The sequence below is a fragment of the Archocentrus centrarchus genome, chromosome 1, assembly GCF_007364275.1.
Source record: "Archocentrus centrarchus isolate MPI-CPG fArcCen1 chromosome 1, fArcCen1, whole genome shotgun sequence".
Lineage (NCBI taxonomy): Eukaryota > Metazoa > Chordata > Actinopteri > Cichliformes > Cichlidae > Archocentrus > Archocentrus centrarchus.
In genome coordinates this window covers 5,193,411-5,205,854 of record NC_044346.1, presented here as the reverse complement: position 1 = coordinate 5,205,854, position 12,444 = coordinate 5,193,411, and the positions used below count along the sequence as shown (strand labels likewise).

At 43.8% G+C, this 12,444-nt stretch overlaps 1 protein-coding gene across 1 annotated transcript in view; it reads right to left on the bottom strand.

Annotated features, from left to right (window-relative positions):
* Nucleotides 1-3,313: 3,313 nt before the first annotated feature.
* The window catches only part of LOC115790314 (B-cell receptor CD22-like), a 52,969-nt gene continuing 43,838 nt past the window's right edge, over nt 3,314-12,444 (bottom strand). Inside the window, exons 8-14 of the mRNA XM_030744134.1 lie at nt 12,041-12,054; nt 6,603-6,863; nt 5,339-5,599; nt 4,047-4,307; nt 3,753-3,840; nt 3,582-3,639; nt 3,314-3,409 (exon numbers count right to left, since the gene is read on the bottom strand). Coding sequence (XP_030599994.1) covers nt 3,314-3,409; nt 3,582-3,639; nt 3,753-3,840; nt 4,047-4,307; nt 5,339-5,599; nt 6,603-6,863; nt 12,041-12,054 — 1,039 coding nt within the window. The remainder of the gene's footprint in view (nt 3,410-3,581; nt 3,640-3,752; nt 3,841-4,046; nt 4,308-5,338; nt 5,600-6,602; nt 6,864-12,040; nt 12,055-12,444) is intronic.

Below are 12,444 nucleotides of genomic sequence, written 5' to 3'. Positions count from 1 at the left end.
ATGTGCATTTGGGATTTTGATAGACTGCACAGGTGCACGTTTGTGGTGAGTGAAAACGCTCTCCCTACACTGAGTGCAGTGAAGAACAGAAATGTGATGAGCCCTGGTGCAGAGGAAGAATATTAAACAGGAGATGCACTTGTTAGTTAACAGAAACCTCACCACTGTTAACCGTACAGTGTGGGGATCAGCTTACTCAGAGAGAAGAACATCGCCTTCAGAGCTGGTGATGGGGCGCTTTACAGCGCTGCCAGAGCCAACCTGAAGAGGGGCATCAGGGAGGCCAAGGCTGTGTATAAGAGGAGGATTGAGGACTGTTTCCAGAGCCACGACTTCAGGCAGGTGTGGCAAGGGGTTCGGCATATTTTGAACTACAAACCCAGCCTGTTAGTTGATCAGAGTAACATCAATCTGGCAGAGGAGCTGAACAGCTTCTTTGCACGCTTTGAGGTACAGCAACCAGAGACAGCCATCCAACATCTATCAGCAGGCAGCAGCAGCATCCTCAGGCTGCAAGAGCAAGAGGTGAGGCGTATGCTGGAAACTGTGAACCCCAGGAAAGCTGTGCGGCCCGATGGTGTCTCTGGACGGATACTGAAGGTCTGTGCGGCTCAGCTGGCTGGTATTTTTACCAGCATTTTTAACCAGTCCCTGAGCCAGGCTGCTGTCCCTTCCTGCCTGAAGTCCTCCATTATCGTCCCCATCCCCAAGAAGAACACTATCAGAGGTTTGAATGACTACAGGCCAGTAGCACTCACACCAATTGTTATGAAGTGCTTTGAAAAGCTTGTCCGGGCTCACGTCATCTCCAGTCTCTCCCCCAGACTAGACCCCCACCAGTTTGCCTACAGAGCCAACCGGTCCACAGAGGACACCATTGCCACGGCCCTCCACTCTGCCTTCTCTCACCTGGAGCAGGGGGAGAACTACGCTCGGCTGCTCTTTGTGGACTTCAGCTCGGCGTTTAACACCATCCTTCCTGGCAGACTGGTGACTAAACTGTCAGATCTGGGGATACCACGCTCCACCTGTCTTTGGATCAAGGACTTCCTGACAGACCGTTCCCAGAGGGTAAGAGTAGGTCCCCACCTCTCTTCAGCCATCAGCCTCAGCACCGGCTCTCCACAGGGCTGTGTGCTGAGTCCCCTACTCTGTGCCCTCTACACACATGACTGCACTTCCATACATGCCAGTAACTGCATCATTAAGTTTGCGGATGACACCACTGTGGTGGGGCTCATATCAGGCGGGGATGAGTCAGCATACCGGGACGAGGTGCAGCGGCTGTCAAGGTGGTGCAGTGAGAATAACTTGATCCTGAACACCACTAAGACAAAGGAGATGGTAGTAGACTTTAGGAGGACAACACATGTCATTCAACCTCTGTTCATCGAGGGGGATGAAGTGGAGCTGGTTTCAGATTTTAGGTTCCTGGGAGTACATCTGCAGGATGATTTGACCTGGAGTATCAATACGACCAGCATTGTCAGGAAGGCCCAACAGAGACTGCATTTCCTGAGGGTTCTTAGGAGCAACTATCTGACCCAGAATCTGCTGGTGTCCTTCTACCGTTGCTCTGTAGAGAGCATCCTGACCTACTGTCTGTGCGTGTGGTTCAACAGCTGCACAGCAGCAGACAGGAAAACACTCCAGCGAATCATCAACACGGCTCAAAAGATCATAGGCTGTCCCCTGCCCTCCCTCCAGGAACTGTTCAATGCCCGCTGCCAGAGGAGGGCACAGAACATCCTCCAGGACCCCTCACACCCTGGACACTCCTTGTTTCAGCTACTGCCATCAGGCAGACGTTTCAGGACAATGAAGGCCAGAACAAACAGACTGAGGAACAGCTTTTATGCCAGGGCTATCATTGAACTGAACTCTGTGTGGTTTGGACAGTGATGTGGGGTGGTAGTGCTGACTGTGTGCGTGCGTTGGTGTGTGTATCGGGGCTAGATTCGTCTGTTAATTTACTATTGTGCACTGTATTTTAGTAATCATTTTTATCACTCATATTTTTATTATTTTATTATTTATTGTCTGAGGCACCTAGAAAGGAATGCATTTTAAATTTCGTTGTGCAACTTCTGTGTACAATGACAATAAAGATTCTGATTCTGATAAAGGGTTAATACACTAAGAACATATTAAATTCAATTTTATTTTTTATGACAGCAAATAACAATAAGCAGTCACCTCAAGACACTTTATATTGAAAAGTAAAGACCAAGCAATAATTACAGAGAAACCCAATAAAAACTGAAGTTAAAACAAAGTTGTGTTGATATTCGTTCTTCCAGCTTGCTGTGTACAAACTGGTGATTTAAAAAATAAAACAATATTGAAGATACTAAAATCCTTTCACCTCATAAGCTGCACTGGTATGGATCATTCATTTTCAATATATGCTCTTCTTTAAAAAATAAAAATAAATTCTTATATTTGGGTGAATTCGTGTTTAAAGCAGTCAGTGGAGAGAGCTCAAATGAAGGTTGAAGTTGCAACACTGAAATTCACCACTAGATGGCACTGAAACATCAGTGAGATGCGCCCTGTTAGGTTATTTGTTTGGAACAATTTGTTTTTTAAATATTAACCCTGTTTAACTCATTAAAGATATAATAAAGAAGTGTACACTTATCCCAGTTGTTACAAATATATTTGACATGATTTAATGGAAAACTCTGAAACACATTTTTGCTCTATTTAAGGGGCTCCATAAACTATCAATAATGGACTTAAAAAGGAACAATCCCATCAAATGTAAGTGGTCAGCACAGAGATGAAGAAAAACAACAGTTAACAAAATGTGAAACACGGTCTGGTTTTCAAGTTTGAACTAATTCACATTTCACATTTATCTTCAGCCAAGGCAACGAACGTTGTTTCCACACACATTTCATCCCACAGTTTAGTGATACACAAACAGTACACATAAGCTCATTTATCTACAGGGCAAATGAAGCAGAAAGCAAACCATCTAACATAAAGAGTCACAGATCTACAGAGTAATGAAATTAATGAAAAATATATTTAAAAATGTTTGTTAATTAATAAAACACAAGAACATACAAACTTGTGTTTGTCTGTGCTACATAACTGTATCATTAATACTCACTTTGACTAAAGTTTAATGTATCCACTCACACCCCCACCACCTCTGTCCTCTGTGCTACTTTAAGGTTGATTATTTTCTCTTCCTCATCAGTTTCTCCTCATCATATGAAATTCAAATAAGTTACATCTCATGATGTCACTGTAGATTTGAATTCTTTCTGTTCTTCCATGCAGGAGGCTCTGACCTGATTGGGCTTCACACCAGGTCTTCCTGCTCCTCTGTGTCATCTGCCTGTGCTGCAGTGAAGGCCTTCAAGGCCCAAATGTTCTCATAAACAGGACCAGAGTTTAACTGACGGGAGAGAGAGAGGAAATGAGACTTAAAGATGTATCCAATTAAACTGGCTGAGAGTGTATTGTAGTAACACCAAGTTTATGATCTCTTATCAATAACAAAATCTGTCTCAGAACATTAAAAATATCTCATACTGTATATACAGCATATGTTGTGTAGCACTTCTTACCTGCATCACATCTACAGTTTGATCTGTTCCAGTTTCTAAGTTTCCAGGTTTCTTCTTCCTACATGAAATCCAACAACAAATTCATGATTTAATGAAAGAGAATCAGCACCTTTAAAACTAAAGCTGTGGAGAAGAGAAGTAAAGGAACTGATGGCTGCTTAAATGCTTCACCTTGTCCAGATACTCAGCAAAAGCAGAGGAATCAGCATCAGGACCACCAGAGTCAACCTGATGATATTCATCATCATTTCCAGTTTCACTAAAATGTGACAAACAGACAGGACATAGGTCTTAGCTGTATCATTAGATTAATACATCACTTTGCCAGGGGATGCTATTTTTCACTTAGTGTCATCAACATCTGATATGATGGAGTTTCCTCTTTCAACATAGCTACAAAATGTTTCAAATCTCTGTGTCTTCGTTGCATGTGTTAGGTGTTGCATTACGGAGTGTAACACTTACTAGTCCCAACAATCAGCTGTAAGGTGGCGCTCTGATATCCTCGACTGTTCTTCGCTTCACACGAATAATTTCCACTGTGTTCAGGTCTGATGTCAGTGATGGTGAAGTTCTGTCCTGATGTTTTTGGTGAGTCTTCATCCTCCTTGCACCAGGTGTAATTAGCTGCTGGGTTAGCATCACTGCTGCAGGTCAGAGTCACTGAGCTGCCCTCCACTATCTCAGCAGAGGGACTCACTGACACAGAGGGAAGCTTTGGAGCATCTGGAGGAGGAACCATAAAACAATGTAATTCATAAAACACTAACATTTTGGGGATTTTTTTTTTTTATCATTTTCATACTGGTATTTTACTGCTACTATTTTATATCATTTATTAGTACCTATATTAGTCACACACACTGGATTAATGACCACTGCATGCTTTAGCTCAGTAGAATAAAACTGAGGCCTGATGTATTCACTGCCTTAGATGTTCAGGTCTCACTTTCAGCTCCTGCTGAAACCACTCTCATCTATATTTAGAAGCTTCACTTTTAACACCGTATCACCTTTTTCATAAAGTTCAAGTTGTTTAGGACAGTGGGCCCTTGAAATTTGAGATTGAAGACCCACCTGCATTTGTGTAACATGAATAAAGCGTGGGAATAAATTTTGTATACTTTATATATTTTTTAAAACTGCCTGAATGAGTTTTTAGATTGGGAGTTTTAACAGCTGTCAGTGGGAGTATTTTGGGGCGGCAGTCTCACGTGGAACTAGTGGAGCCCGAAGGTGATTGGTCTGCATCAGGTTTTAGGGGACGTTACTTTATGTAAATTAGGAGGGGGTCAAAGGCAAGTGGACAGTTACCATCTTTAAAGATATAAAATGAGGCGGTTTCTCTTTTTCTCACACTTTACTTACTCTCTTCTTTTGCTCTCCCCTATCCTCTCCTCTTCTTCTTCACTTCCTGTTTCTGCATCTTTCTGTCTCTTTCTTGCTCTCTCCTCTTCTCTCTGTTTTTCTGTGTGTTTGTGTGTGGGGGGGTATTACAGTACTATTACACAAAATTTCGAAGAGATTATGTGAGGTTGCAAGGAATACCGGATGCATGCTTATGTTTGGTCATGCATTTGAGGTGGTTTTGGGGGATTGCTGATGGTTTGACTCTCCTGAATGTATATCTGGGAGATATTTGGGAGAAAAACTGCTTCACTGTTATCTACTGAAGCTGCACAGTGAACAACAGCAGTAAAAGGTGACAGAGAAAAACTACACAAGAGAATTTTGAAATTTCCTGTATTTTTACTCACATTTTACATCAATAAGTTTGTTTCCAGATGTCTTCATGCCCAGCTTGTTTCCAGCTGTGCAGTAATACTCTCCAGAGTCAGAGGGCTGAATGGAGGTAAAGATGAGCTGAGAGTTTTCACTGAGAGGTTTATGATCATTCTTCTTGCACCAGGTGTAATTAGCTGCTGGGTTAGCATCACTGCTGCAGGTCAGAGTCACTGAGCTGCCCTCCACTATCTCAGCAGAGGGACTCACTGACACAGAGGGAAGCTTTGGAGCATCTGGAGGAAAAAATATCAACATCTTTAATTTGTAATCACGTAGTTATTTTTGCAGAATGGTGGTGTGGTGGTTAGCACTGTTGCCTCACAGCTAGAAGGTCTGGGCTTGAATCCAGGTTGGCCCGGGCCTTTCTGTGTGGAGTTTGCATGTTCTCCCCGTGTTTGCGTGGGTTTTCTCTGGGAACTCTGGTTTTCTCCCACGGTCCAAAGACATGCACTTACTGGGGTTAGGTTAATTGGTGATTGTAAACTGCCCATAGGTGTGAATGTCTGTCTCTCTTAGCCCTGCGACAGGCTGGCAACCTGTACAGGGTGTACCTGCCTCTCGTACTATTACAGCTGGGATAAGTTCCTGTTCCTCCTCACACAAAAGAGCTAATTTTGGTCCTGCTGTTGAGCTGATGCTTTTCTGTCACCCTCATCATCTAATGGTCCATTTCCTTCTATTTCCACCACAGCAAACCTTCTTGCAACAGCCCAGATGGATGCACCATCCTGGAGGACTACCTGAGCAACCAGAACGGGCTGCAGGTTTTGTGCTACTAATAGTGACAAGGTCACTAACAAAAAGTAAAATTAGAAAAAAAAAATCAGTCAAGAAGAGCAAGGAGAGAGAGCAATGGGCTGTGGCCACTGCCTACAGAACCATTTCTTTTTTGGGGGGTTGCCTTGTTGTTGCCTCTTCAGTTGTCACTTTGATTTGCACCAAAGCAGGTGAAATGGATTCACAACAGTTTATATTTCCTAAATGTACAAAAATCCCCTGAAGTTTAACTGACTTTGTGTTAGACTGTGACAATCAACTGTTTCCTAATTTTTGATTGATTGATTGATTGATTGATTGAGTAGTACTGGAAACCAACTGAATAAAGTCAATAAAATTGACTCAAACACCTGTTTTATCAGCTTCTTTTATCTGATTTCAAGCTGCTCAATGAACTACAGCCTTAGAACATGAATATGTGAAGAAATTGTATTTTTCTGTTAACAGTCATTTACTCACATGTTACATTAATAACATTGTGTCCCATTCTTTTCGTTCCCAGCTTGTTTCCAGCTGTGCAGTAATACTCTCCAGAGTCAGAGGGCTGAATGGAGCTGAAGATAAGCTGAGAGTTTTCACTGAGAGGTTTATGACCATCCTCCTTGTACCAGGTGTAATTAGCTGCTGGGTTAGCATCACTGCTGCAGGTCAGAGTCACTGAGCTGCCCTCCACGATCTCTCCAGAGAGACTCACTGACACAGAGAGAAGCTTTGGAGCATCTGGAGGAAAAAACAATCAACAAAAAACACACTGATGTTTCTATGTATCAGTAAAAAGAAAATAATTTGAAACCACAATCTTTATCTTTCAATGAAAATGGTACCTATGACAGACAAAGTGACTCCAGGTACACCAGTATGACGTCCACTTTTTTGGTTTGTTTCAAACCTGAACTTGTACTCGGCTGAGTCGCTCTTCCTCAGGTCTGTGATTCTCAGAGTGCTGTTATTCCCATAAAAATTATACTCCACTCGATCTCTGTAGTCTGGATCCATTTTTAGATCCACAGGTGCATCATTTTTCCCTTTAGTGAACCACAAACTTTTTTTAACTTCAATACTTTGATTATTTTTTCTGGAAGGATATCTGAAGGTGCAGTGTATTTCCACTGTTGATCCTTTTACGGCGCAGATCCGATTAGAAGTGTAAGTCACTCCCCAGTCATTCTGGCTCTGTACCACTGTAACACAGAGCACACCAGAAACCACAGTAATAACAAACTATTTGCATCTGCACTCACTGTGACAAAATTAAACATATTTGTCACAGATAGCTGTATCTGCTGAGTGACATTTTTTGGGTGTTTTCAGCTTGTCATAAGTCAAACAGAAAATTAAAACCAGCAAACACCAGAAAAACAATATATCTGTAGAGGAGATAACTGAAGACATCTGAAAAACTAGCAGCTGAAAAGCTCCTGGGAATGACGGTCTAACAAACCTCTGGCTGACACACCTGCCAGCCCTACATGTAGACTTTACACATGCATACAGCAAATGCATAACATGACCCAAGGAACACCCAAGCTGGTTAACATCTGGAACAACCTACCTGGGTCTGCTGTAGCTCAGGAGGTGGAGCAGGTCACCTACCTAATTGGACGGTTGGTGGTTCGATCCCTGACTGCTCCACTCTGCGTGCCAAAGTATCTTTGGCCAAGGTACTGAACCCTGAGTTGCTCTCTGATGTGTTCACTGGAGTGTGAATGTGTGTGAATGTTAGACAGGAAGCACTTACGTGTAAATGAAGGTGCAGATATGAATGGGTGAATGAAGACATGTTGTGTAAATAGCTTTGAGTGCTCAAAGTAGAATAGAAAAGTGCTATATGAGAACCAACAAACCCCCAAACCACTAGCCTATTACATGCCTCTCAGTGATGTACAAGATCTTAACATTGATCCTAACACCAGAACATAAAAGCACCTGATTGACAACAACGTACTGCCAGTGGAACAAACAGGCTGTAAGAAAGTGAGCTGTTTGTCTGTATCTCTGTCATGGTCCTGGGCTGGTGGCCCAGAGTTTTGAGTTCTTTTGGAAGTTCTGTTTTGTTGTATTGTTCAGGTTGTGTTTCTTGGTGTAGCCCTGTAGGAAATGGACATAAATAAGTTGATTGAATGTGGTTAAATGCATTTATGTGAATGTTAAAATTTCAAATGTTAAGGTGTTAAGATAATTAATTTGCCATAAATATTGTATTTTATTTGTTCATTTCATTTGTTGTGAAGGAAAGCCAATCTAGTGTTTCATTTTAGTCACCTGTTTCTGTACTGGCTGCTGATTGGAGGTGGTGTGAGTGTGCGCGAGGGAGAAGGAAAAAGAGAGACCCGAGAAGAGAGGTGCGCTAGACTTTGACTGAAAAAGTGAAAGTTTTATGGAGAGTTAAACTGGTACTCCGTGTTCGGGCATCGGCCAGGTGGACGGAAGGAGGACAGTTTAATTTGGCGCAGCCTACGCCTCTAAGTGTTTGGACTTGAAAGTCGTGGTTTGCTCGCTGGATAATCGAGCGGAAATTAGCCGCGCTGATCGTCTGAAAGCTGCGGTTGGCTAGCCCGGCTAATCGCTACAGGACTCGGCTGACTCTTACCGCACACAGACAAAAGAGGATCCCAGATAGCGCGCTGAGCTACCTATAGTTCAGAGTTCCTCTGGCTACGCGGGAAACGGCGACCAGACGGGTATTCCCTGTGTTTCTTGCCTGTGTGGGACAACGTGGACTGAACGTTTGCACCGCCATATTGGAAAAAGGTACTGTTGGCTTATTATTTTATTTTGGCTCTAATTGAGTGAAAGGACCGCAAAGTTTCTGGTCTCACCGTACCCGAGCTCCGAATCAGGCCTGCAACGGGTTTGTTTTGTTTAATAACCTTATTTGGGACTGTTGGGTGTGGGGATACATGTATATTTGAACCGTTAATTGACCTGAAAGAACTGAAATATTGATTTAAGTGTGTTTTTGGTGGTTTTCTAATTAAAGTGTGGTATTGTTAATTCCAATTGTAGAGTGTGTGATGTTATAGTGGTTAAGTAATTAATGTCGTTGAATACGAACTCAGGGCCCATTCATACCGATCAGTAGTATGTGGGTTACATAAATGGAGGCACCGCTGGGATTGTGTTATATTTGATGTGTATAAAAACAAACAAAGAAAAAAAAATTTATTGAGTTTCTAACTGTATTACATGAGGGAATGTTAATAGAGGATCTTTGACATGGATACCAACCTAGTGACCAGATTGAAGAACTGGTGTAGGGGAGAGACATTAGATGAAAGTCATGCTTTACTGACTGTAGTTCCAGAGCACACAGAGATTGCGCAGATAGAAGATGCACTACAGACTATCAAGTGTTTTGGGCGCGTAAGAGTCAGAGGACGAATGCTAAGTGACACAGACAATCAAGTGTTAGTGCTTTGTGAGTGTCGACAAAAAGTGACTGACTCAGCAGTCCCAAAAGAAGTTCGCTCTCCCGATGGATTGACAGCATGGCCAATTTGTGTAGTAGCTGAAACTCCTGGGGTTGAGGAAGATTTTGCTGGTAAACTGAAAACTCTGTTGGAGGCTGAAGGAAAGTCTGCCGAGGATGTGCAAGCTTTATTGGCTGGATCACAGCCAGTGTCTCCTACTGAGTCCATCTTGCGTGCTGTTGGTGACCTGCTGGACAAAACAGTTAAACCGTCCCCAGAGAATGCAGGACACCGACGCCTGAGAATTTTTTCAGGTAATATCCCCACCCCAGCCGGTGAGGAACAATTTGACCACTGGTTAGAGCAAGCATACCTGCTGGTCGAAGAGAGTCCTGGCTCTCCAAAAGAAAAAAGGAGGAGAGTCATAGAGAGTTTAAAGGGGCCAGCGTTAGATGTGATAAAAGCAGTGCGTTTATCTGATCCGGATGTGACCCCTGAAGGATGTTTAGAGGCGTTAGAGAGTGCCTTTGGACTGGCAGAGTCCGGAGATGACTTGTATTTTGCCTTTAGACTGTTGCAGCAACAACCTGGGGAAAAGTTGTCTGATTTTCTCCGCAGGTTAGAGCGTGCTTTGACAAAAGTTGTACAAAGAGGTGGTATCCCAGTTAACAGTATGGACACCGCATGTGTTGAGCAGCTACTTAAAGGTGCAGTAGATGCTGACTTAATGCTAATTAACCTCCGTCTTAGAGAGAGGAGGACCAAACCCCCAACCTTCCTTGAACTACTGCGAGAAATTCGCATAGAGGAAGAATATGAAGCTTCCAGAGTTAAGCTGAACCGCTCAGTGAGCTCGGTTCAAGTTAAGCCACAAGCTGACAACAGGCAATCTGAGATACAGAGCCTGAAAGCAGAACTCAAAGAAGTAAAAGCCATGTTTGCAGCACTTGCTACCCATTCTCCTGCAGAAACAGAGAAGGGTGAAAAGCAGTTGGATAGCAGAGAGCTAGCTTCAGAGAATAATGTGGACCCTGAAGTGGTTGCCCTAAAGAAACAAGTGAAGCAGTTGCAAAAGAAAGTAGGTACACGGCTGTCCTGTCAGGCAGGAGCTTCTCCAACTGTGATGGCGGTGGGGACTCCATCAGCCAGGCAGTCACCTGACTCAGAAGAACGCTTTTGTTACCACTGTGGGGAAAATGGCCACATAGCGCCAAAGTGTAACAAGCCTGAGAACCAGAACAAGGTTATTCAGAGACTCCTTGGAGTTCTCAAGAAAACCAGGGGTAAACCCCAACCAGCTACAGGTAAAACCATCCCCGAAGAAGTGGCTGGTACAATTAGGAAAAGTGCAGTGGACGTGTTGGAGTCCCATGGGCTTCCAGAAGGCCTGATTGGGACACCATCTTTAGAGCCACTGAAAGTCAATGGGCACCTGTGTAATGCATTATTAGACAGCGGCTCAAGAGTCAGCATAATCTTTGAGTCTTGGTACCAGAGATACCTATCAGATATCCCTATTCACCCTGTGAGTCTGCTAAACATTTGGGGATTGAGTGATTCAAGCTACCCATATCGTGGCTATGTGGTGGTGGACATAGAGTTTCCAAAGAAAGTAGTGGGAGCACCAACCACTATGTCAGTCCTAGCACTGATATGTCCTGACCCCCCAGGCCCTGACCAGACTCCAGTGATTTTAGGAACCAATGCCAGTGCCAACCTTCCCAAGAGGCTAGCCCAGCTCTGTGAGGGTACCTCAGGTGTGTCTGTTTCACCCTTGATGGTGCACAGTGCTTGCCCTGAGGAAGAAGATGATGATGAAGTAGGGTGTGTCAAGTGGCAGGGTCCTGGTTCTCTTGTGCTACCTGCAGGGAGCAGCTGTAAAGCAACCTGTAAAGTTGAGCTAAAACAGCCCTTGCCTCATGAGATCTTGATGGTAGAAGCTTCTTCTACCAACCCTCTTCCCGCTGGTGTATTGTTACAGTCCATGACAATCCCAAGCAATGCTGTGGATGCTAACCAGTTCACAGTTCTTCTGCAAAACGAGTCACTTAAAGACATAACGATTCCAGCTGGCACCACCTTAGGCTGTCTGTGCACGACTGATGTTGTTACAACCGTGTCAGAACAACAGCTGGTGTCTGAGGGATTTGACATCAGTCTTATCAACTTTGGCTCATCTCCTGTTCCAGAGGAGTGGAAAGCCAGGCTCCGTCAGAAATTGTCTGAAAGGGCCGATGTATTCTCTTCTCATGAACTTGATGTGGGGTTAGCCAGAGATGTAGAGCATACAATTTGTCTGTCAGACCCGCGACCATTTCGTGAGCGGTCCAGACGCATTGCTCCAGCTGATATTGATGATGTGCGTCGTCACATACAGAGGTTATTGGCAGCAGGCATAATTAAGGAGTCTAGGAGTCCTTATGCCTCTCCAATTGTCATTGTTCGAAAGAAAAATGGAGAAGTCAGAATGTGCATTGATTACCGCACACTCAACAGCCGCACTGTGCCTGATCAATACACAACCCCCCGGATTGATGAAGTTCTGGATTGTCTATCTGGAAGCAAATGGTTTTCCGTCCTGGACTTAAGGAGTGGCTACTACCAGATAGCCATGAAGGAGGAGGACAAAGAGAAAACCGCTTTCATATGTCCGCTAGGTTTCTATCAGTTTGAGCGGATGCCTCAAGGCATCACTGGAGCTCCTGTGACCTTCCAAAGGTTGATGGAGAGGGTCGTCGGTGACATGAACTTGCTCCAGGTACTAGTTTACCTGGACGACTTAATAGTGTTTGGAAAAACACTAGAGGAGCACGAAGAGAGACTCCTGAAAGTGTTGGACAGACTCAAAGAGGCAGGACTCAAGGTTTCACTTGACAAATGTCAGTTCTGTC